The sequence below is a fragment of the Brachyhypopomus gauderio genome, unplaced genomic scaffold (assembly GCF_052324685.1).
Source record: "Brachyhypopomus gauderio isolate BG-103 unplaced genomic scaffold, BGAUD_0.2 sc51, whole genome shotgun sequence".
Classification (NCBI taxonomy): Eukaryota; Metazoa; Chordata; class Actinopteri; order Gymnotiformes; family Hypopomidae; genus Brachyhypopomus; species Brachyhypopomus gauderio.
In genome coordinates, this window is record NW_027506876.1 from 2,528,895 (window position 1) to 2,554,631 (window position 25,737).

At 39.3% G+C, this 25,737-nt stretch overlaps 1 protein-coding gene across 7 annotated transcripts in view; it reads left to right on the forward strand.

Annotated features, from left to right (window-relative positions):
- Window positions 1-25,737, forward strand: part of hectd4 (HECT domain E3 ubiquitin protein ligase 4) — a 168,319-nt gene that overhangs the window by 26,427 nt on the left and 116,155 nt on the right. For 4 of the 7 annotated variants that reach the window (XM_076987116.1, XM_076987115.1, XM_076987110.1 and 1 more), the window contains exons 8-17: window positions 5,271-5,463; window positions 6,018-6,179; window positions 7,071-7,184; window positions 7,340-7,480; window positions 10,798-11,033; window positions 11,148-11,290; window positions 19,639-19,709; window positions 19,915-20,020; window positions 20,152-20,272; window positions 21,085-21,213. In XM_076987116.1, coding sequence (XP_076843231.1) covers window positions 5,271-5,463; window positions 6,018-6,179; window positions 7,071-7,184; window positions 7,340-7,480; window positions 10,798-11,033; window positions 11,148-11,290; window positions 19,639-19,709; window positions 19,915-20,020; window positions 20,152-20,272; window positions 21,085-21,213 — 1,416 coding nt within the window. The remainder of the gene's footprint in view (window positions 1-5,270; window positions 5,464-6,017; window positions 6,180-7,070; window positions 7,185-7,339; window positions 7,481-10,797; window positions 11,034-11,147; window positions 11,291-19,638; window positions 19,710-19,914; window positions 20,021-20,151; window positions 20,273-21,084; window positions 21,214-25,737) is intronic. The other 3 variants (XM_076987113.1, XM_076987111.1, XM_076987114.1) reach the window with 3 other exon arrangements.

Below are 25,737 nucleotides of genomic sequence, written 5' to 3' on the forward strand. Positions count from 1 at the left end.
AGACCTGTTAATCTTTAATGAGGTTTGTAGCAAAATATTTGCAGTTATGTATCACAATGTAAGAAAATTAAAATCCAACAGCTGGTTTATACAGCATAGCTAAATATCCCCTGAACATCAGTGGTGGACGAAGTACAGCAATTATGTACTTGAGTAAAAGTACACTTACATTGCATTGAATATTACTCAAGTAAAAGTATTCACCTCAATTTTTTACTTGAGTAAAAGTACAAAAGTATGCCTTCAAAAATACTTAAGTATTAAAAGTAAAAACTTTTTTTTCTTAGCGTCACATCAAAACTCCTAGGCCTACTCGATCAACAAGTGAACAACGAAACTGCCTTACATTTGCCTATCAAACACAAAATACTCAAAACTATATTATCTTTAAGTAAGACAGTGCTTTTGAAGCAACAACACAAAAAGCATTCATTCAAGTTTCTTTTTTTAATTTTCCATTTATTTCGGTTGTCAAAAAACAAATAACAAACAACATCACAACTGATGAAAATCAATAAAAACAATGATAAATCATTCACTATAAACATTACATTTGATGAAACATTACCTAAGTTTTGAAGAGGCGATACAGTATATGAAGAGGTTCTACGTTGTCCACCACATGGCCGGACAGGGAAGCTTAGCACCTAGAACTAGAACTGTGTGCAGCCCAACCAACTGAACTCATAATATTAAACTTGGCCGAATAATTAATAATTATTATAATAATAATTTTAATAATTTAGCATTGCTTCGCTCATATTTGCTTGCCTTCGCCTCCCTCATAGGAAAGAATTGCGAAGTTCGCTTCGCTTGGCCAAATGCGCGTGTATGTGTCCCCGGCTTTAACGTTTGATGTGGGAGTCTCCTGTGTTAAACTGTCGCTTAGGATCTCCACAGATTGCAATTTGGGTACTAGCACATTGCTTTGGATAAAAGCATCTGTTAAAAGTGGTGTATTTCGATGTGATATCATTAACCGGGGTATATAAACCACCCACGGTAGTACTCATCTAATGGCGAACTTACCTTGATGTGTTTTTACCAATGTGTTCTTCGAATTTAGAGGAGACACTTGAAGGAATACGAATAATTTTTCTTTTCGAGGAATTAAAACAATTTGGCTAAATAACTGTTGCAGCCATGTCCGATCCTCAGCCATTTAGCGTACAAATCTTAATCTCTTACTGAGCGCTGATTGGTTATAGTCTGTGACATGGTACACTTTGACCTTTCGGTATTTTATTAAGTGTTGATTTAAAAATAAAAAAGGAACGAGATGTTTTTGTAAATGTAACAAAGTGAAAAGTAAAAAGTTTCGCTTTGAAATATAATGAAGTAAAAGTATAAAGTCTTACCAAATAAAAGTACTTGAGTAAAGTACAGATACATGGAAATGTTACTTAAGTATAGTAACGAATTACATTTACTTCGTTACTGTCCACCACTGCTGAACATTAAACACTCAAATACAAACAAACAGAAATTGCGCAGTCCTCACACACACACACACACACACCATATCGCTCACCTTCCTAGACTCACATATGAGCTTAAGTGACATCCCATTCCTAATCCATAGGATTCAATATGACGTTGGTCCACCCTTTGCAGCTAGAACAGCTTCAACTCTTCTGGAAAGGCTGTCCACAAGGTTTAGGAGTGTGTTTATGGGGATTTTTGACCATTCTTCCAGAAGCGCATTTGTGAGGTCACATACTGATGTTGGATGAGAAGGCCTGGCTCTCAGTCTCCACTCTAATTCAAAGGTGTTCTGTCGGGTTGAGGTCAGGACTCTGTGCAGGCCAGTCAAGTTCATCCACACTAGACTCTGCCAACCATGTCTTTATGGACCTTGCTTTGTGAACTAGTGCACAGTCATGTTGGAAGAGGAAGGGGCCAGCTCCAAACTGTTCCCACAAAGTTGGGAGCATGGAATTGTCCAAAATGTCAGTGTTTCTTCCAGTGGAACTAAGGGGTCAAGTCCAGCTCCTGAAAAACAACCCCACACCATAATCCCCCCCTCTACCAAACTTTACACTTGGCACAATCCAGTCAAACAAGTACTGTTCTCCTGGCAACCGTCAAACTCAGACTTGTCCATCAGATTACCAGATGGCATGGTTCATCGCTCCAGTGAACACGCCTCCACTGCTCTAGCATGGCGGTGTGCTTTACACCACTGCATCCAATGCTTTGCATTGCACTTGGTGATGTATGGCTTGGATGCAGCTGCTCGACCATGGAAGCCTGTTCCATGAGCTAATCTGAAGGCCGCGTGAAGTTTGGATGTCTGTAGTAATTGACTGCAGAAAGTTGGTGACCTCTTCACACTATGCGCTTCAGCATCCGATGACCCCACTCTGTCAGTATAAAAGTTGGCGTCATATATTGTTTAAATTTAAATTTCCATGTACATATTGTATTTTCCGGACTATAAGCCGCTACTTTTTTTTCTCCATGATTTGAACCGTGCGGCTTATAATGAGGTGTGGCTTTTCTGTAGATGTTTCTTCCCCCATCAGTGGTGGAGCAGAAAGTGAATCAGGTGGTAGGACAAAGTTGTAAATCAAAGAAGAAAGTGCTCATTTTCATTTAGCACATGCAAGCAGCAGGCACGATGGAGAAATTTTTTCAAACCAACATGTTGGGCCAAATTCCGAGTCCCCTCATTTGCACACGCATAAAGACGCTACAGATGATATTCGGGAGTTACAGTGATTATAACTCATGGAGCACTTTGTTTTGTCCTAACTAGATATTTAGACATAATACTGCTGTAATACTGCGAAGTCGTGGTCAGAGGTGAACTTCAGTATAGCCAGTGTGTATTTTATTTAAAATAATTAACACCCTTGAGCCAGTGTGGCTTTGGACATAATAATAATGCCGTGCTGTTTGCTGTGATGGATAATTTAGGTCTAGCTCTTATTTATGCATAGAAACATAAATCGACAATATAATCTGTATCGTCTTTATGCGCGGATAAACGAGGGGAGTCAGAACACCGGCTGAAAGCGAAAACTGTCGCACACGAAATGCTACAGGCACCATTTAGAAACTCATTTTACTTCGACTTTGGATTTTACTTCCTTGCATTGCTTCATACTTTTAATTTTGTTGCTGAATCCTTCCTTTTTAACCAACTTGATGATGAATTGTTCTGCTTCCTGTCTTTCCTCAACACAGTCTCAGTTAATTTAGGTTTGATACCTTTGTCATATTTAGCAAAGAGTGTAAGACAAGCAGTAGCTTTAACAGCTCTATTCCAGTCAGAAAACTGTCAAGTGGTCTAACACTGTCCTGTCTTCCTTTGCCTTCATGTTTAGCACTTGATGTTGAGTCTTTCAAAGCTCTGGATTATTGACATTGACCTCTCCCACCTTTTCATCAACAGTAGCTCTTTGCCAAAGAAAGGTTGAACCAGTTTGAAGTAAAAAGCTGATCTACTGGGAGGCCTCTCAAAGCATGATCCGCAGAATTGTTTTTGGAACATACAAAGTTCCATTGCTTGGGATCATAGCAGACCTGATTCTTAGGGTTCTGTTTGCTACAAAAACATGGAAACGTCTTGCATCATTGCGTTACATCACTCTTTACCAACTGTAGACTTCACCCCAAAAGTGGCAGTTCTGTGTGGAAATGCACTTTGTATGCAAATGTACTCTGTTGCCTATACCATCAACCTGATTCGCATTGGTTAAACTGGTTTTTGTAATTGCTGTCCCTTTGATATGCTGGGGCTTTAAAAGGGAGAGGATTGTAAGTGTAGGGTATAAAGGGAGAGGGATGTGGGTTTAGGGAATAAAGGGAGAGGAATGTAAGTGTAGGGTATAAAGGGAGAGGATTGTGAGTGTAGCGTATAAAGGGAGAGGATTGTGAGTATAGGGTATAAAGGGAGAGGGATGTGGGTGTAGGGTATAAAGGGAGAGGGATGTGAGTGTAGGGTATAAAGGGAGAAGATTGTGAGTGTAGGGTATAAAGGGAGAGGGATGTGGGTGTAGGGTATAAAGGGAGAGGATTGTGAGTGTAGGGTATAGAGGGATGTGGGTGTAGGGTATAGAGGGATGTGGGTGTAGGGTATAAAGGGAGAGGGATGTGGGTGTGGGGTATAAAGGTCAGAGGGTTGTGGGTGTAGGGTATAAAGGGAGAGGGATATGAGTGTAGGGTATAAAGGGAGAGGATTGTGAGTGTAGGGTATAAATGGAGAGGATTGTGAGTGTAGGGTATAAAGGGAGAGGGATGTGAGTGTAGGGTATAAAGGGAGAAGATTGTGAGTGTAGGGTATAAAGGGAGAGGGATGTGGGTGTAGGGTATAAAGGGAGAGGATTGTGAGTGTAGGGTATAGAGGGATGTGGGTGTAGGGTATAAAGGGAGAGGGATGTGGGTGTAGGGTATAAAGGGAGAGGGATGTGGATGTAGGGTATAAAGGGAGAGGGATGTGGGTGTAGGGTATAAATGGAGAGGGATGTGGGTGTAGGGTATAAATGGAGAGGATTGTGAGTGTAGGGTATAAAGGGAGAGGGATGTGAGTGTAGGGTATAAAGGGAGAAGATTGTGAGTGTAGGGTATAAAGGGAGAAGATTGTGAGTGTAGGGTATAAAGGGAGAGGGATGTGGGTGTAGGGTATAAAGGGAGAGGGATGTGGGTGTAGGGTATAAAGGGAGAGGGATGTGGGTGTGGGGTATAAAGGGAGAGGGATGTGGGTGTGGGGTATAAAGGGAGAGGATTGTGAGTATAGGGTATAAAGGGAGAGGATTGTGAGTGTAGGGTATAAATGGAGAGGATTGTGGGTGTAGGGTATAAAGGGAGAGGATTGTGAGTGTAGGGTATAAAGGGAGAGGATTGTGAGTGTAGGGTATAAAGGGAGAGGATTGTGAGTGTAGGGTATAAAGGGAGAGGGTTGTGAGTATAGGGTATAAAGGGAGAGGATTGTGAGTATAGGGTATAAAGGGAGAGGATTGTGAGTATAGGGTATAAAGGGAGAGGGATGTGGGTGTAGGGTATAAAGAGAGAGGGATGTGGGATTGTGGGTGTGTTCGATTAACAGGAAAGAATTCACTTGTGTATATTGTTGGCACTTTGATCTTCCTAGATGAAAACAACCCCCTTATTTGCAGGCCTTTGAGTCTTATAGGATATGATTGTCCACTTTGATGACATTGTATCTATCTATCTCATGTTTTTTTACTGATAAATTCATCATATATTGTGTATGCCTAATAACAATCATTTCCAAAATATTTACAAATAGTTCATTTTTCCTCCAGAATGACACTGGCCTGTGTGTGGCTAGTCCTCTGCGGGAGCGGGTGATCTTGTTGAGGAAAGAGGGCGAGTCGTCAAAATGTCTAAATGAACTGCTGATTAGCCGCATGTCCCGTTTTCGTGCATCACACTCAGCAACACTTGCTGCCCTCACTGGCTCAGCCATCACCAACCCAGTCAAAGAGGAGCAGTCTGGTAAGCGCTTGTACTGTTTCAGTGGTCATGAAACCTTTTTAGCCCCAAGACATGCCAGTGGGTGAAGACTTTCATTTTTAGCTCTTGTGGTTACATCCATTTCATGTTAGTTTCAGAGTAGCTACTGAATAATGTACAATTGTACCAATGATTTAGTTTTACAAATGTACTATTTATAATCATAAAGTGCTAACAAATTCACCTTCCCATTATATAACAGCCATTATACTGACACCTAGTGACCTGGATGTGACACTGGAGCATATACAATCATTTTAAGATGAAGATGAAAGAGAAATCTCATCTCTTTATACAATAAATAAATAAGTAAAGCCACTTTCATAAATATTGTTTACCACTTTATGGTAATAAATTTTACTGCTCTAAAATGTTAGAATATCTAATATATAAAATATATAATGTTAAATTTTATATGCTGTAAGGTTTGGCAGAATTACAGATGAAATTCAAACTCTGGCACAGGTATAACAATGGAGATTTTGGGCATAACACTGTTTGTTTATTGTTTTCTCTTTTTGTTTTCTCATTCCTAGCAGTAAATGCTAGCTGTGGTCTCCCTCTGAAGACGCTGAGGAAAACACCAATGTATGTGTGTGGCACCTGCCTGGTAATGCTGGCCTCCCCTCCTGGAGTAGCTGGAAGTTCTTCCACCCGCTCTCTCTTCGGTGGTTCTAGCAGCCTTTCCTCCCTTAAAAGTAACATACTGAATTGATGCTTTATAGTTTCAAATTACACTAGTCATTTTACAATAATAATAATATTTCCTCATTAGAGTATTTAATACAATGTTATAATATTTATAAGGGTGGGAGTTGGTGTTACTAGGTATGTGCAGGTATACGGTAATGTTATACGGTCATGATATTAAGTATGGTAATGTGCTTACATAGGTGTTCATTACAGCTGTTGTATCATCTCAGAAAATACACATTGTATCTAACATGTTCAAATATTTGGCAGATTCAAAGGTACAGTGTCTCTTTTCAAAGAAAATAAATACAATATAGCAGGGCTCTAGACAAAAAAGTAGCCAGTAATTTTTGCCTCTCTTTTTACAGAGGCAATTTTTACATCTCTTAGAGCTTCGCCGTTTTCAACAAACTAACCCTTAGTGCTAAAATTTCAGCATGGCTACACTGCTTTGCAAGTCACGCTGTTGATCGAATTCCCACGAGCATGCATGCATTCTTTGATAGGCATAGACATCCATCTGAGTGGGAGCTAAAGTAGCCTATCATTTAACTTTTACAATACACTGAATTGAATAGCCACTGGCGAGTGAAATAATAATATTATTCGCAAATTAATATTTATGGTCACGATTCTGACCAATTTAGTCACAGTCTGGAGCCCTCATATTATTTTCCTGTGGCCGCATCTGTAGCAAAATGCTTCCTCTGATCATCTAAAATGAATGAAATCGATACATGGAAAAGGTTTTCATTATCAATTAGGTTTTACATGAAGATTTTTATAAATCCTAGAGCAACAATGATTTTACTTTTGTCTATGTGCTGGTTTCATTGCTTTCTTTCATTCTTCTTTCTTTTTCTCGCTCTTCCGCTCACTTATACATTGCTTGTTAGTCCTGGCGTCTAGTCTGGTGTTCAGCCTGGCTGATGGTCAGTTCATCAGTCGTGCAGATCTCATCGATGCTCCTGGCAGCTCTCTGGGCCGTGGCGCTCAGGTAGCAGGTCTAGGTATGACTGTTGTCTACTTCTATTGGGCCATAGAGTTATATTTTGCTATAAGAACGATTTGAACGTATGTCTGTGTTGTCAAGCCCTAGTGCTATAATGTTGTTATAGTACTTGATTATTTATTTAAGTGTCTGGATTTTCTCATAATGAATTAGGGGGATGCTATGATGCACTAAACAACTTGATCTGGACCTGTTCGAATGACTACATGGACCAGTGGTGTAACCCTGGCAACCAAGCCTTTCATCACGTTTGCCAACGGCTTGGTGTCAGTCATGTTATTAGAGAGCCCAAAGGTAAAAGATAAGCTTTTGAGAAAATGCATTGCATCACAGCACTGAAACTGTTTCTATGCTTGCCAAATGCAGATGTATAACAATTCCATGTATTCTATAACATTGCAGCTCTATTTACAAATTTAGATTGTGACTATGTGTCTTTAATAATTCGATATCTGCAGAAAAGCAGATTTTGTCAGTAATCTGATCGAAGCGTTTGCATGCACTTGGGTAATCAGATATTGTGAAAACTACATATTTACATGAGCCAGGCAATAATTGCATATTATACTTTTATAAGCCAATAATCTCACAGATGTGACATCAACGTCCTGCCCACTGCAGCTTTTTGTAAACATGGACCAGGGTACCCGCGGGTCCTTAAAAAGTCTTAAAATGTCTTAAATTTAGTTTTCCATATTCAAGGCCTAAAAATGTCTTAAAATGTCTGGAATAGTATTATTTTTTCTTGTGAGAGGTATTAAAAAGGTCTTAAAAGTCATTGAATTTGAGATTTAAAAATGTGCAGATACCCTGATGGACTCACTTTACCAGCAAATATGGATCTAAATTTTTTTAATCGATACTAATATTGTGCAGTGCAGCTTTCTCTACACTGTTCCAAATTATTATGCAAGTAATATTTTCTCATATTTTCCAAACAAACTGCCAATTATATCAGTGTATACTGTGTATGTATATATATGGTGGGACTTTAACGTGTTAATTTCAATTAATTAATTACAGGAAAATTAACGCACTAAAAAAATTAACGCATTTTAACGCATGAGACACTTTTGCACCGTGGAATGTTTCTCAGTGCACGAGTTCCAGACATACAGATTATATGGACGCACAATAAGATCATGATGGAGATGACTGAAGAGGCTACGCTGGTGGATGGGACATTTAAATATAAGAAACTTCCAGATGGAAGTACAAACACAAATAGTGTTATTTGCACTTTATGAAGGAAGGAGTTCGCTTATCACAGGAGCACTTCCACCCTTCATTACCACCTCAACGCAAAACATGTTGGGGCTAACACTCAGGTCAGTAATGATAACTTAGCTGATAAATGTATTTCTAGTACGATAGGGTGACCAAACGTCCGTATTTCCCGGGACATGTCCGTATTTCACATCCTGTCCCAGGCGTCCTGGGTTTTTTTTAAGTGAGGAAATGTCATGGTTTTTAAATTACCTTCGTTTGACCATTAAGACTGGATTAAACTTTCGCGAGTGGCCGTAGCGCGCGACTCCGCACGCGTTTATACATGACGCGTCACATTATTTGCAGTGTTGTTCGCTCTCTGTGGTCGAAGATAAAGGCTTACAAGACGCGCTGCACATTGCGTCAACTGATGCAAGTTACGAACTACCGTCCAGGGGTGAGTTTCCCAAAATACGTTCTTAGCGCCAAGTACTTCTTAACCTCGTAAGTAAGAATGAAGAAAAGAAAGAAAATCCAGCAGCTGTAGGATGAGGAAAGGGAAATAAAACAGGTTATTGTGAAGAGCTCCACAAATGTGGCTCTGACTGGGGATCACTGGACCTCTGTTAGACCACTTTTAGGCACTATGGAGATGTCCGTGGCAGAGGCCTGGGAAATTAAAGAAAAATATACCATCTAAAATGGTATTAAAAAACATCTTCTGATTTACTTCAATTCTTCCAATATCCTGAGCAAAACTCCCAAAATTACACAACATTTTTGGTCAGAATTTCCAGTGTTCTGAACTGTTTTCTGCACTCATATATTGGTTCGTGTAGTAGACTGGTGGAAAAATAAACAAGATGTTGAAATTTATGATTATGTTCATTGATTCATTCATCATTCAAACTTAAATTAATATTTCTCATGTTAAATACTGAAATGCGATTAAAATGCGATTAATTTCGATTAATTAATTACAAAGCTTCCGATTAATTCGATTAATTTTTTTAATCACGTCCCACCCCTAATATATATGTATGTATGTATGAAAAAAATAAAACACTCAAAATGCATGTTCCAAATTATTATGCACAGCAGTTTTCAACCTTTTCATTTTTATAAACAAAAAAATGTTCATTTGTGAAATTATAAGCATTAGCAGGTTATTACAAACTGAAAACAAACAGTTTTCAAGTCAAAACTTTATCCTAGGCGGTGTTACGTTTGCACATAGGACCCCTTGTTCTAAAGGAGCTTCTGAACTCTCTCGTCCATTGAATTAGTCAGGGTTTGGATGGTATCTGCTTCTGTTGTTGTGTATGAGGACAGAATACCCTCCCAGAGATGTTGCTTAGATGTGACCTGCCTCCCACCATTATAGACACTCCCGCCATCACAGACACTCCCGCCATCACAGACACTCCCGCCATCACAGACACTCCCGCCATCACAGACACTCCCTCCATCACAGACACTCCCTCCATCACAGACACTCCCTCCATCACAGACACTCCCCCCATCACAGACACTCCCCCCATCACTCCCCCCATCACAGACACTCCCACCATCACAGACACCCCCGCCATCACAGACACCCCCGCCATCACAGACACCCCCGCCATCACAGACACCCCCGCCATCACAGACACCCCCGCCATCACAGACACTCCTTCTGATGGTGCTCCAGAGGTTCTCAATGGGGTTGAGGTCAGGGGAGCATGGGGGCCACACCATAAGTTTGTCCCCTTTTATGCCCATAAAACATTTACACACAGACAGTTTAGATTCAACTGACTTCACCATTGCCTTAAAATTGTTCAGTGGTACAATCTGTTGCATTCTAAGGTCATTTTGGAGGTTGTTCCAGGTAGTCGGTGCAGAAAACCTAAACGCAGTCTTTCCAAATTCAGTCCGAACTTTAGGGACAACAATTTGCAGCACATTGAGAGAGCAAAGATTGTAATTTCCATACTTCACATTTAAAAGAGAAGATAAATTAACAGGAAGTTCAGCAATAATGGCTTTATATTTAAATATATACCAATGAGAGCAAGAGGGCGCACACCAAGTGAAGCCCAGTTTACTTTAGAATAGAGAACACAGTGGTGAGTTAGAGGACAACTTTTATTGCTTGTCCTTTAAATCTTTCATTTATTGGAGAAATAAATGAGTTGTTTGTTCCAACCAAATTTGCAATATTTATTGAAGGTGATTTATGAAAGTAATTGTACATTACATAAAAAGAAAAATAATAAATAATCAAACTGCTCTGTAGTCCTCAGATTATCCAGTTCCATAGAGCAGGTCATTTAAAATTCAGAAATTGGGATAATCTTTCTTCATCTGAAGTTTTTATTTTTGTTGATTGGTAATTCAGTTAATCACATCTGTGCCCACAGAAGAGATTGTTGAGACAGGGGAGGTGATCAGCCAGCTGCTGCACCATGTTGGTGCCATGTGCATCCACCAGCTGAACCTCCTGGCATCCAGCTGCAGCAGCATGCCTCTGGGCTCCTTTCCAGGAAAACAGCAGCCGATGGAGGCCCATCATTTTAGCTCCATCTGTGACATAATGGAGAAGGCTATGGTGCAATCCGACATGTGCATCATCCGCTGTATCCTTGTGGTCTTCCAGGTGATTCCTTACTGAAGCCATACCACTACTTTTATGGTTGAGGTGTCTGCTGGTCTTAAAACAGACTAAATAAGATAGAGTCTACATTTTCTAAATAATTTGCTGTTCTTGCAGGTGGTGTTTCGTTTCTTCCGTCCCCAGTCAGAGCACAACAGAGAAAGTGTGAGGCGTTCTGGACTCCTGTTGTGGCAGCTGCTTATGGCTCCTGTGGATCAAATAGGGCCAAAAATCCAAAGAGAAGTCTGTATGGCTATCAGGTCAGGCTTATGGGAAATATTTTTATATTATAATTTGAGAGCATTGATATCTTAGAACCACAGATGCAGTTATTTTATAATCACTGTGCTAGAAATGTACATAATGAAAATTTTGTTGACAAGTGAGGATAATTGAATTTTATAGAATATGCCATGCATCTCAAACTACTACTAGTATTATTACTACTACTAATAATAACTTTATTTTATATACCTTTCATACATAAAAATGCAGCTTCAATTGCTGAACAGTTAAGTACAATGTCAAAAGTGAAGAATGTGCAAAAAAGTGTCCAACTGAAGCATTTAATGAAATGTAACAAAAATGAAAACACAGTAAAGTGCATAGAATCAACAAATTGAGCCATCATAACAAGCAATGACCGAGCATGACTGTCAAATTAAACAGTGCTTATATAATGCACAAAATAACATAATTTTGTGTGGAGGGATAATGAGAAGAGCAAGATTTATTAAGGGCAAATCCTAAAGAAGAGTCATTAATATGGTCCAGGGTCATAGTCAAATTCAGACACAGAAACAAAACCAACAAACATAGAATTATATGACATGATAACAATGAACTCACAGAATAAACTCAATACTAAGACAAACACGGACATTAACAACAGGTCTGTATAGAAAACAAAGACCAGCATAAGGGAATAAGGGAGAGCAGAGGGTATATATAAATGCTACACTGACAAGGAACAAAACTAGGGACATGATGAAGGGATGATGGGTGGAATTACAAACGATAAAGGCATGACAACTGAAATGACAACACAAGCACATGGAACACAAAAACATCACTCACAGGTGGGGGAAAAGTAATCAAGACATAAAACAAGCATGTATAAAAAACAAGAGATAAAATAATAATAAATAAAAATAAATAATAAAATAATAATAAAAATTGCAACAAATAAAAGCAATGTCTTATAGTATTAAGTGGAGAATAAAGGAAAATATATAAACAAAATTAAAATACAGCTAACAGAAAAATAATAAATAAAAACAAACTTATAAATAAAAAAATAAATGTTTATCATTGACTATTAGAAAAGTATATATGTGTGTAACGGGCAGGGTGAGCGACTAAAAAGGAAGCGATCACGCCAAGTCTCAGGGGGAAAAGGATGGTTTAATAGAAAGTGTGCAAACCAAAAACCCGTGCAATAGATCCAAATTAAGGATATAATGACCATCGGTCAACTGGTACAAAGACAAGACATATATAGGCAAACAAACGACCCTCAGGTGAGACGGATCACGGGCTCCGCCCACCTGAGGGACACACATGACGTAACAAAACAACAACAACAACAACAGCCGCTGTGGACGGAGGCGACCGGTAGGGGGCCGCCTCACCGTGACAGACCCCCCCACCAAGCCGCACTCCCCTCCACTGGGTGTGTGGCACACAGTGGCTGCACACAAAACACGAAGAGGCAGGAACACACCTCCTGCAGTCCGGGAGCTGATACACAAAACACACAAACATTAATCAGCTCACCTCCCTGAGCGGGACCCTGGACCGACTTGGCCGTCAACAACACAAAACCACGCCCCGATCGGTCACAGGGCCCTCACGCCCTAACTGGCCTTCAGCCGGTGAGCCCCACAGGTGTGAGGACGAGGAGCTACGGCTCCTTTATCGTCCCTAGTGTATGTGTGTGTGTGCAGGTTACCTCTCCAAGGCATGGCTACTTCACCTCCTGGACCTACCTCCTCCCAGAGCTGACCCCTGCCTTCTGCTAGGGGTCACCCCAGCCTCCTGGGGAGCCAACCCCTCCCGAGGCCCCTCATCGCAAGGTGGACTCCTCCACCCAACCCAGGAGCGCCAGAGACCGAGGCCCAGAGCACCCCCGACGCGGGCTGGGGAGCAGCCCCAAGGGCCTCCTGGTCACCCCGGGCAGGAGGGAGGATCTCCATCCCCAGCAGGAGCTTCTCAGACCGGAGCCCCATGGTCCCCAAACATCCGGGTGCCCCAGCCCTCTAGGGAGGGGCTCTTTATGACCGGGCTCCAGTCACCCCACAACACAAGGGGGCTCCTGCCAGGTGGAGACCCCCACAAGGTCCAGGAACACCGCCAGGGAGAAGCACCTGCACAGAAAACACACACACCCAAACGCACACCAACACAAAACACAAACGCGCCTCAGACGCCCTCCGTACCACACCCAGTGGCACGGGACCACAGCCGGTCCCCCCCCAAACACACATTTAAGGGGAGGAGCATGCGTGGAATTACATTTAACAGTGGACAATACGCTACACTGTAAGCCTGGATAAGTTGAGTTTACTTAAAAATATTAGTAAACCGGTTGCCTTAAAAATTTAAGTAATGTGCAATGAAAATGTAAGTCAGTATTACTTAAAATATAAAGTTGGTTTGCATCAAGGGTACAATGATTGAACTTTTCTGTACTTGTTATCCTAATCGCTTTACCCATTAATTCTACTTACATTTACGGCATTTGGTAGACACCCTTATCCAGAGCGACTTACATTTTTATCTCATTTTTATACAAGTGAGCAATTGAGGGTTAAGAGCAATGGTGCTCAAGTAAAAGAAGGACACGATCACACAAGTCTCATTGAAAATGAAGGATTTAATGAATAAAGTGCAACACCACAAAACCCGTGACATAATCCAAGTAAAGGATACAATAACCAGAAGTGAACTTGTACATACTAGTTAACATAACTAGTCCCCGAACATAAGGGGAGCCCTCACCTCTCATGGGGGCTCTTCAAGAACCGCTCCCCCCACAACTTCAGGGTGCTTCTACCTAAGAGATCCGTAAAGGTCCAGAAATACTGCTTTCCATCTCCGGGGAGAAACACCTGCACCTAAAATAAACACACACATAACCTTGCTTAATAATACAACATACACCTTGATACAGTGGTTTAGGCTATCAAAATCACATTACTATCCTTTAAATGCTGGTAACATTTTTTTTTCAGAAATTGACGTTCACCAATTTTGTTTTACCCTGTTCCACAATAAACTGCGGTGCTGTTCCATTCTGGCGCCAATAAATGCTGCACCATTTAAAACTGAAAGACCCTAACACTAGACCCTAGCATATAAAAACATACGTTGGTCTTAGTTTGAAGACAAGTATTGTTTTGATGTAATTATGCATTTATTTTAATCTTCACTGTCAAATTATGGAGCGCTAACTAGCTAGCTATCGCAACCAGTTTGCTAACTTAGCTAGGTTAGGTATGCTAACATTAACTGTGCTAATCACCTCAACACGTTTGTTATTCGGTCCCTGGCATCAAGGTTTTATACGTATATAACCTCAGAGGGTGTTTTATTGTACATAATGCATTTCACATAATCAAATTAAACCTTTTTCAATAAGACTGAATAAATAACACTCACCGTGTTCATCTTTCTCCAAGAGGAAAATGGCGCCGAATTTCTCCATCCGAGGTGAAATGAGTGGGCGGAGTTTAACGACATCTTTGCGGGTGTTCAACAATAAAGTATTTAAGTTGATGAGTTGAAAACATTTAATTTTCAGTTCATTAAACTTAAAATTGTTAGTAAATTTCAGTGTGTGCAAATATGAGTACAATATACTTAGATTTGATAGTAATGCAACAAAACTTAAATATTTATGTACATTGAAATTAGGGCTGGGTATCGATTCAAATTCCAAGAATCGATCCGATTCCGATTCTGAAGATTAAGAATCGATTTATTTCGATTTAATCCGATTTAATCGATTCGATCCGATTCGATCCAATTCGGGGTTTAGTGTTATTAAAAATGTATTTATTTGAGCTGTTTCCTGACTATGTACAGAAGCAACATGTTAAAACTAGTATTATATCAATATTAATCAGCAAATAGTTACTGGTAGTTGGTAGTTACTGATGGCTGGAAGACTGGTGAAAAGGGTAATCATAAATCTACCTTCAAGAAAGGTAATCCAGGACAATAAACAGAGGACATCTTTGAGGTGTCTATATCTGCAACAGTGGACTCCTACTGGGACACTAACCAGTGCATTATTATTATGATTGAAATAATTAAGAAGTCACCCAAAAGCTGTTGCTACCAAATGCATTTTTATTTTAAAAGTGCTCACACTTAATAAACTGAAAGTATAAAATGTAAACGTGTATTTTTCTGTAAAGTAAGAATATAATAACAGAACTGTCACGTTACGGTCCCCGACCCCTCCCTGTTGGGCGTGTGTTAACGTTGTCTGCGTCTACTCGTCTGCGTATCTCCGCGGGTGCGGGTGCGTCTTGTGATAATCCTCACCTGTGGCTCGTCTCGTCATCACGTGGGGTTTGTGTGGTTTGTCCATTTAATGTGCGTTCGCGCAGCGTCCTGTGCTCGTCGTTGTTTGAGTCACACATGTTCTATGTAAACGTGTTTTATGTGCGCTGTCTGCGCTTCGGTATATGTAATAAACGTAACGATTTGGAAAGTGCAAAGGATTCTGTCTCGTCCATCGCCTTGCGCCCAACGTTACAAGAGCATTTTTAACTTTTTTAAACTGTAAAAACACTGGGTAAACTGTCAGTGACATGGACTAAATGTAAATAGTCACTGACACTGGATAAACTGTCCTTCTGTTTTTAGATTGCCGATTTGACTATCGTCGTTACCGTCACTGTCCGTCGCCATGTTGTTTTACAGTTAGTTAGACCGAGCACGCCTGCGTGAATTCAGTGACGAGGCGGGGGTAAAAGTTCACTAAAAAATCGATCTTTGGACGTACGAATCGATAATCAGATCATCATATGCGAATCGATTCTGAATCGGAAAATCGATTTTTTCAACACAGGCCTAATTGAAATTAAACAGTTGAGTAGATATAAAATCCGGGTTTACAGTGTAGGACAAAACACACACGCTAATACTAGACAAACAAACAAAAACGGTGTACAAACAAACAGACGGGACCCACGAATGCGCGCTCTACACAAACACACACACACCGTGACGCGCCGCTCATGTTCGCAGTTGCTCCCCACATTAAACACAAGACAAAACGGGGAGCGAGGCGACGGTGAGGAGCGGCACCAGCGTCAAACATTAAACACGTAACGTTAAACACAACGAGCACGCATACTGATCCTCACCTCCGTCAACATGTACACACATTTTTACTCTCACAAAACATGAAGACAAACTTGCCATGCCACAAACACAACACACAAGCACGGGGGAACTCTTCACAAAACACCACGCAGACAAACACTTACCACGAGACATGACCACGAACGAAGGAGAAAGAAATAGAGACTGGCGGCTTCTGAAAGGTGGCTGGTCATTCTGTGACGGGCAGGGTGAGCGACTAAAATGGAAGCGATCACACCAAGTCTCAGGGAAAAAGGATGGTTTAATAAAGAAGTGTGCAAACCAAAAACCCGTGCAATATCTCCAAATTAAGGAAACAATGACCAGCGGTCAACTGGTACAAAGACAAGACATATATAGGCAAACAAACGCCCCTCAGTTGAGACGGATCACGGGCTCCGCCCACCTGAGGGACGCACATCACGTAACAAAACAACAACAACAACAGCTGCTGTGGACGGAGGCGACCGGTAGGGGGCCACCTCACCGTGACAATGTGTGTAGTGTGTTCTGGATATTTGATAATCACATAAAAACAATGAATACATAGCAATATAGTGAATTTAGCTATGAAAGCTATGAAATTCTAGCACTATATGATCTTAACATGAACGTTAATACATCAGGCACATATTAATCATATGTGATTAATAATTAGATTATTAATTAGAATTAGACATTTATTTAGATCAGGAGTGCCCATTACGTCAATCGCGAAGGAAGTGTGGGTCGATCGCGAAGGAAGTGTGGGTAGATCGCATGACATAAAAAAGTAGTGGATGAATGACAGGCTATCGTTTATCTGCACTGACGGTTGTATTTTGATTGACATACATGGTAGCCAATCTGACGTCAACGATCGACACACATCGCCGCCACCCCCTCGGTCAACGATTGACACACGCCGCTAGAAAATAAATAGGTAGATCTTTCTGACTTGGTCGTCTTATAAGTAGCTTGCAAGCTGAAAACTTGTGGGCACCCCTGATTTTTATTAAAAAAAACTTAAAATTTATTTACAAATGTAACATTTCTAATTTTAGTTTTTATCTGTACAGTCAGATATTTCAAGTCTTCATACACTGTTTTCCTCTTTGCTTCACTTTATCTTTTATGTCTGTCTTCATTAAATGTAGAAAATGACCTAACAAAGCTATACAGATTACCAGTTCATCTACAGTATCTACATCATCTGGTGCAACCTATATATTCACTGTTTCATGTGTATAACTGTCAGTAGATTTAATGATTCTTAATAATCTGACCCAGTGACAATATATACAAAGGGATTAAAAGTGAGCCAAGTACAGAACCTTGCAGTACATAAACAATATCATGTTTGAGACGTGTTTACTAATATGCAATACTTATTTATAACAGTATAATGTACCGCAGGGCCTGAAATTCATTTTTCAAAATGAGTGGGAATTCCCCCCTTAAATGTGTCACATAAGAGGGATTTCTACATTTTGGGGGGGGATACTTCTGGTGAACTTAAATACAGGTCTTGCTGTGCTTCAACAAGATATACATTGAACTATATACACTGTAACTTGTCTCTTGGTTCTTCTCTACCCTGATCTGTCCTCTCCTTGGTTTTTATTGTTGTTTTCTTTTTTCCTGTACTCCATCTAAAAAAAAAAACAAAAAACATTGCAACTGCTCTCTTGGAGGGCCAAGCTCTGAAATGAGCATAGATTGGTTAGGCTTGTTATAAATTAATTTTACGTCTGTTTAGTGTGCTGAAACTGTATCCACATCAAAATCAGCTGACTTGGCATCAGGCAGAATTTTATGCATTGCAGTAATCTGTTTTTTGTTTTTGTCCTTCTCCTCGGTTATTGGCCACCTCTTTCAGATCATCAAAGTCCTCTGTTTTTATCTTGTCACGGTACGGAGGGCCCCTACTGGTCGCCCCCGTTTACAGCGGCAGCTGTCCTGTCTAATGTTGCGTTGTGTGCATCTCTCAGGTGGGCGGAGCCCGTGATCCGTCTCACCTGAGGGTCGTTTGTTTGTCTATATATTTCTTGTCTTTGTACCAGTTGACCGCTGGTTATTATATCCTTCATTTGGATCATGTCACGGGTTTTTGGTTTGCGCACTTTCTATATTAAACCATCCATTTTCCCTGAGACTTGGCGTGATCGCTTCCATTTTATTTCCCTCACCCTGCCCGTCACATATATTAGTAGCTGCCTTTGTGTACTATTCTTTCCCTGTCCTCTGTCTACTCTGCTTCATCTCTATCCACTTGACAACAGCTCTCTTGAAATCAAACTGGTCTCTGGGAGAGCCAAGCTCTGAAATGAGCATCAGATTGGTGAGATTTGTATTACTCAGTGAATTTCTGAATTTAGTTTTTGTGTGCTGAATCCACGTTCACATGACACACTTGCAACTGGAATGACCAGAGCTATCTTAATGAGTTTCTCATGCAACACAGTCTCTGCAAACTATTGAAAGGACAATGAAGTATGTGACAAACTGGAAACCATGATTTGCCTCAGCATTGCAAACTCTGAGCAAGCTTCGTCTGCATTTACACTATGTGAGAAGTGTTTCAACAGGTTTTCAAGCCTCTCTGCACCATAGAGTAAAATTCTCAGAGGCCTGTTTTGCTACAATGGCTTTCTTTGGTTCAAAAATAGTGAACCATGACAGAATATCATGGAATATCTAACCCTAACCCTAGCATGGAATCTTCTGTCAATTTCATCTATCAAGGATCCTACATACCTCTTCTTCATGTCATTAAAGGCTGTTTTTTGAGTGTTGAACTGAAAAGGCTTGTCTCCTTTGAACTTGTTTTTCTGAAGAGAGCTGAGGAATGCTTCTATATATATATATACATATATATATATATATATATATATATATATATATATATATATATATATATATATATATATATATATAAATAAGATCTTTAAATTTAAACTAAATTTTCTTGAAGTTTTGCGTCGAACTCCGAATATGTTGAGTACTGAGGCGGTTGAGTTCTGGGGTTCTACTGTACTTTATAGTACACACAGCTGTAAACAGCATATACTTTATACTTTATTCTGTTGAAAATGCTGTACTTTATGCATTATGGTTTGTTTCATCAACTTATTACACTTATTTAGATATAATACTTAAAGGGGTTACAGTGCATTGGTCATAGTTTATCTTTTCTAATCTGTTTAAATGACTAAACAAGATATGTTTTGTTGTTTGTTTTACTCCTTTTCAGCTCTGGGTTGAATGTCTTGTATCAGGGCGAGTCTGAGCTGAATAAATTGTTAAAACTGGTTCTCACTGAAGGTATGATTTACAGGTTGTTGTAATGTACTATTTACATCAAGTCCCTATTGACTTGCTAAGAATGTCAGAATGCTAAGACATTTGCCCTGTAGAATGTAATTTGCTCCAGGGAATAAAAAAAATGTTTTTTTTTTTTGTACCAACCTGTAACACATTTCTGTACAGTGTTATTGATTTAATGATGTTTTTCTCTAACATCCAATAGGTGAGAGAAACAGTGGCTTGTCACAGTTGCGTGATGTTATTCTTACTAATCTAGCGGACCAGTTACAAAAGAATCGCTTTGGAAGTGAGGATGATGATCACTACAGGTCAAGAGCTGCATATTTTCTTCTATATCTTGCGCTTTAGATCAGACAGATATTTACTATATTACTGTCATACTTTGTCATGTGGAAAAATGGCTACGTAGTCTCGTCACCTCCTCATTTGCTCTCTGCAGACTGAGTGATGAATTGCTACACTGCATCTTGAAGACAGTGGTACGTGAATCCTGCCTTCTCATCACTAAATGCCAAAGCGTTGCCAAGGATGATTTCCAGAAGCTTCTGTCCACCGTGCCTGTATGTCACAATTATTATACATTTTATAATATATAATTTTATAATATATACCTTTTGAATTATAATATATAATTATGTAAGGCATATATAATTATATATTATAAACATAATTTATTATTTTATTTAACGTGTTATTGTCATAATGAAATGAAAAAAATGAAATGTGCCATATTTGTCAATTGTGATTTTTCACCGCAATCGAAATTTGTCCTCCGTATTTACCCATCTGTGCAGTTAGAACACACACACACACACACACACACACACACACACACACGTGATTACTAGGGGGCTGTGGTGCACACATGCCCAGAGCGGTGGGCAGCCCTAGCCCGGCGCCCGGGGAGCAGTTGGGGTTGGGTGCCTTGCTCAACGGCACCTCAGTCATGGCCTCAGATATGGGAATCGAACCCACGACCCTTTGGTCACAAGACCAGTTCCCTACCACAGGACCATGACTGCCTCTTAAACTTTAAACCTACAGACATCTTACCAAGTTAGAATAGGAGTAGTTGCAACTTTTGCCCCATCTTGTCAAGTACAGAATGTATGTGTTACATGGAACAAGAAGTAATTTATGTAATTACCAGAAGTAAAAAAAAAAAATCATTGCTCAGGTCAAACTCACTTTCTGCCTTATCATAGAAAATGGAATCTTGAGTTGTTTTTTTTTTCTTTCTTTTTACTTTTTACAGTTCTCTACAGTTAATTTTATATGCTAGGATTTAAGCAATGGTGCAATAGGCAATTTTAGATAACTTGTATTTGTAGAGACACGCATCAGGGGATCATGTATCTGTATTTTACCTCAGGTGGCCTCACCAAGTTTGCGCTACCTTATGGCTGTGCAGAACCATTTACTTAGCAACACTGTTCTGATTCGCCCTGATGACAGTGATGACAGTGACAGCTCCCTTCAAGGGGAAACAATGAAGGTACAGGTAAACATCCCTTTTAAATACCAGTAACTCTTGTTCGTCTCTGTACATATGGCTGTATCAATACATTGTTTGGTGCTCTCTGATGAGGCATTGTGTACTTCAAAACTGCAAAAAATCATTGCATCACATCTACATGATAGATGTGAGTGGTGATCAAAATTGAGTGGTGATTAAAATTGTAATCGATAAACTGTTCAGTTGTCATTTAAAAGAAAAATTAAGAGAAATCTCCTCAAGAAATAGTTACTAAAAATATATATGCTCAGTGCAAGTCATTCACTGTATATTCATGATGTTATGGTTGCCAATTAGGACCTCATCAGCATTTAAAATCAATATTTTTAGCTTTGATTTTCTGTGATGTGTATTTTAAGATTTAAGATTTTAAGATTCTTTATTTGTCACATGTATAAATTGTGGCGATACCAGATATACAGTTAAATGAATATTAGATGTTAATAGCTAGAAGTGCTAATGCAAAAGAAAAAATAATTATTTTATCTTTAAGAATGAATGTTACAATTCACTACAAGCACTATGTTCGTGAAATTATTTTTACACATTGAACGCTACTATTACATCCTTTTACACATTGTTTCTGCCTTGTGTGATAATACCTCACCAATAACTATTAACAGATGTGTTGTGTTACTTATAATAATAATCTTTATTTGTATTTATACTCATCAGTTAATTTCAGTTATGTCAGTATTGATCAATATTATTTGTGAAAAGTGGGGAAAAAGTTGATGATTAGTGTGTTCTCAGCACAAGACCCATAATACTCACACATTCCGTCAAACCTAGTCAGTTATCTTTTATAACAATAGACATTGGAGTACCAACTGACATAATAAACACTTGTTTCACTCTTTACCACTAGTGATTATTAATTATACTCTAAACTTTACAAGAAATGTGTTGCATACGCTGGATTTTTTATTGTATTTGTGATTGTGTATATTTGTGATCTGTCACATGTCTTACACTTTAGATATCCCTTCATGTAGAAGCTAGAGACATGGTGTTGCCAGTTATGGACTAATTAAATGTCAGTTTAGATGCCTCATTTATTTGCAGTAATTTGCATATTAGGACCCTTTCAAAGTAACATTTTGTCTGTGGAAGTCTGAAACTTTGAAATTTGTTTTTATTTATACTTATAAAGGTAAAAAAAATTATTACAGGATGCAGTTGCCATATAGACAAGCAAAACAGATGCCATGCGCTCCTTTGTACGTCAAACAAAGACATGACAGACTGCAATGAACTAGTCTATGGTATAAAACATTGCATAGATTAAAATGTGTAAACTGCATTGGTGTTATTGAACTCAATATATTTAGCAACTTACAACATAGTAAAAACAAGGAGAGTGGGAGAAATATCCAGTGCATATTTTTGGCTAACCTGAATAGAAAAATGATGCATTCTTTACATATATACTATAATTATATATTCATTAAACATTACTGTATTGTAATGCACAAATATGCGCTAGTTAAAGAATGAGATCTATATCTGACTGAGATATTCGTAATCTCAGAGTGTATTTCAGATTCTTCTTGCTACCTGTGAGTCCATTTCTTGCTGTCATTATTCAGTAGTACAAATACATCATCAATATCACATAATTGTATACTTCTGGATTTTGGTAGATAACTTTTTAGTTACATTTATAGGTCTTGGACACTCATGATAGTTTAGGCAGAAAAAAAACTTACCTTTAACCAGTGGGTATTTTACTAATACGTGATAGTGGAGGATTAATTATGCCCACTGAAAACCGAGCTTGGAATATTGGATAAGTGAACCGCATATATATTTTTTTATTTTTCGAAAGGTAAGTACTTTTAGCTAATTTAATTTTTTATGGGTGTGTTTCCCAATAATGAATGATCTTAGAGATTTACAAATTATAAAGTTAACTTTAAGAACACAATTTTACCAGTGTTTCCTAAGAGCCATCTTAATCTCCAAATTTACAAATGAGTTTTAATTTGGTTTTTGTTGACTTCACCTCTGCATCTGTGCTGGACAATCTCCACCAGTCTAAAACCGAGCAATTGATTTACATACATTTACATATAGACAGGATTTTTTTCTCCCCAGTGATTGTTGTGTTTCATTATTTATATTTAAAGTGATTAGTGAATGTAAAGCTTGTAACTCATTGAATGCCTAGATTATGTCTAGATTATGTTTATAACTGTAGCAACCCTTGGATCCCAAAGAGAGTCTCGACAGGCGCTTAAGTTTCCTTTCTTTTTTGTTCATGACAGCGTAAACTTCATTCATTTTGTCTCATAGCGCCGGATTGTTTGAATAAAATACAAACAATGCATCAGTCACTCCATACAAATCTCAAAACACACCAACCATATACAAAGCCATACAAACTAAGACATACCTCGCTGCGCTGACCAAGGACTGCAAGCACGGATTCCCTTACTCCGTCCTTAGACACAGGGTTTTGCAAAAAACCCACAATACACTCTGCATCTAGGCTCAAACAGCTATGTCTCATTACGGCCACCTGTGACTTCTCTACCTTTATAGGTGCTCCGCCCTGTGCAATCCACGGCATCCTCAGCAGGACAAATTTAATTATACAAATTCACAACACACAAACATCCACAGAATATAAATACATCAACACACAAAAACACCCCAAATTAATTAATTTAATGGATTTAAACTCCGTGATGATCCTGGTCATTTACAATAACGTATAACGAACAACAGACACATCACTATCCCAAATTAATCTTTCAAGTATATTTGAGGCAAAAACCATTTATTGTCATTTGCCTTTGTGTTTCAAAGCCAGCTGGGTAAAGTCATTCTCTCCTGGTCGTTCAAGACAAGAGTAAGAAAGGAGCTTCAAAGTGGATACCTGCTATCACCCAGTACGTTTAGTGCTGCTTAAAAGTTTAGACTCCTTGATTAGATTAGCTTTTTTTTTATTTTACCGTGATTCTCTTATTTTCTCACCAATAGTTTTTATGTATGAAATGTCAGGTTTATATTCATCAATTCCATTTACTTGTTTTGAGGGAAATGCAAGTTGCCAAGCAGACTATTTGAAACATGGAATCAGAGCATGTGCAAAAGTAAATGAACTACAGCTGCTCTGGTAATGTCAATTAAGTAAAAGACTCAGGTGAAACACGTGAGTGCTCAAATAATCAGTAAAGCAGATATCAAATGAGACATCAAATGAGAGGGTAAAGATTTGCCAAACTGATTAAAAGGGAGAGGAAACCAACCAAACCACTCTTGTGCCAAGGCATAAAGCACAAAGATCAACGAAAGGAAAACATCAGAGAGGAAAGGACACATCCGAGGATGTCAGGAAGAATTTGGTGACAGTCCATCAATCTGGGAAAAGCTACAAGACCATCTTCAAAATATTCCAGCTCCACATTTTCACTGTAAGTCAAATGATTTACAAATAGAGGGCACACAGCATCACCGCACCTCTGCCCAGAAGTGGACAGCCATCAAAATGTAAACCAGGAAGCACAAGAAAGATAGTAATTCAGGTGAAGGCCAACCCACACATCACCTCCAGAGAGTTGCAGACCTCTCTCAGTCAGTATCTAGGATAAATGTACATGCATACAGGTGAAAAATCAATAGACATGGCACTAATGAGAGAGTTGCAAGAAAGAATCCTCTGCTCTCAAAAAGAACAAAATTGCCCATTTAAACTTTGCCAGAGAGCTCTTGGACAAACCAAAGTCAAGTCAAACACATGTTGTCACAAAGCAGCTTTACAATCTTTACAATATTTACAAGATTAACAATCGTATGGGTCCAAATCCCTAATGAGCAAGCCAAAGGCGACAGTGGCAAGGAAAAACTCCCTGTGATGGTGGGGATTAGGAAAAAACCTCGGGAGGACCAAGACTCAAAAGGGAACCCATCCTCCATTGGGTAGCCCGTTAGCACAAGTCCGTGGTGCACAGGGTGGTTCTACAGTTCTACAGTAGTAGTTGCAGTTCTTGTTCCCGGCCAAGTAGTCACAGTCCCTTCGGTGCAGATGGTGACCTCTTGCGGCAATGGCACATCCAACCCCGGCATCAGTACATCCACCGGCAGGTGCTTGTATCCAGCAGGGTCCTATCCCCTTCGGGTGGCCTGGTTAAATACACAAATCACACAAAAACACACAATTTACACAAATCAAATTATACAGACGAATACACAAGTCACACACAAATCACACAATCAGACTTAAGTATAAGGTAACTAGAATGAAAATTCTGGGTGTTGATATTGTCAATGTAATTGTCTTGTGATGAACGCCAGGTTTTCATTCCGTGTCAGAGCAGTAATATTTGTACTGTAGGCTCCGACTGCAGTATTACTCCCCAACTGAACCTTGGAGAAGAAAGATATGTGATGTGGTAAATATGTAACAGATTAATCAAGGGCCAAAGTAAACAGATTAGTCTTTAGTCAAGATTTAAACATTGAGACCGTGTCTGAGTCCCGAATAGAGGCAGGAAGATTTTTCCA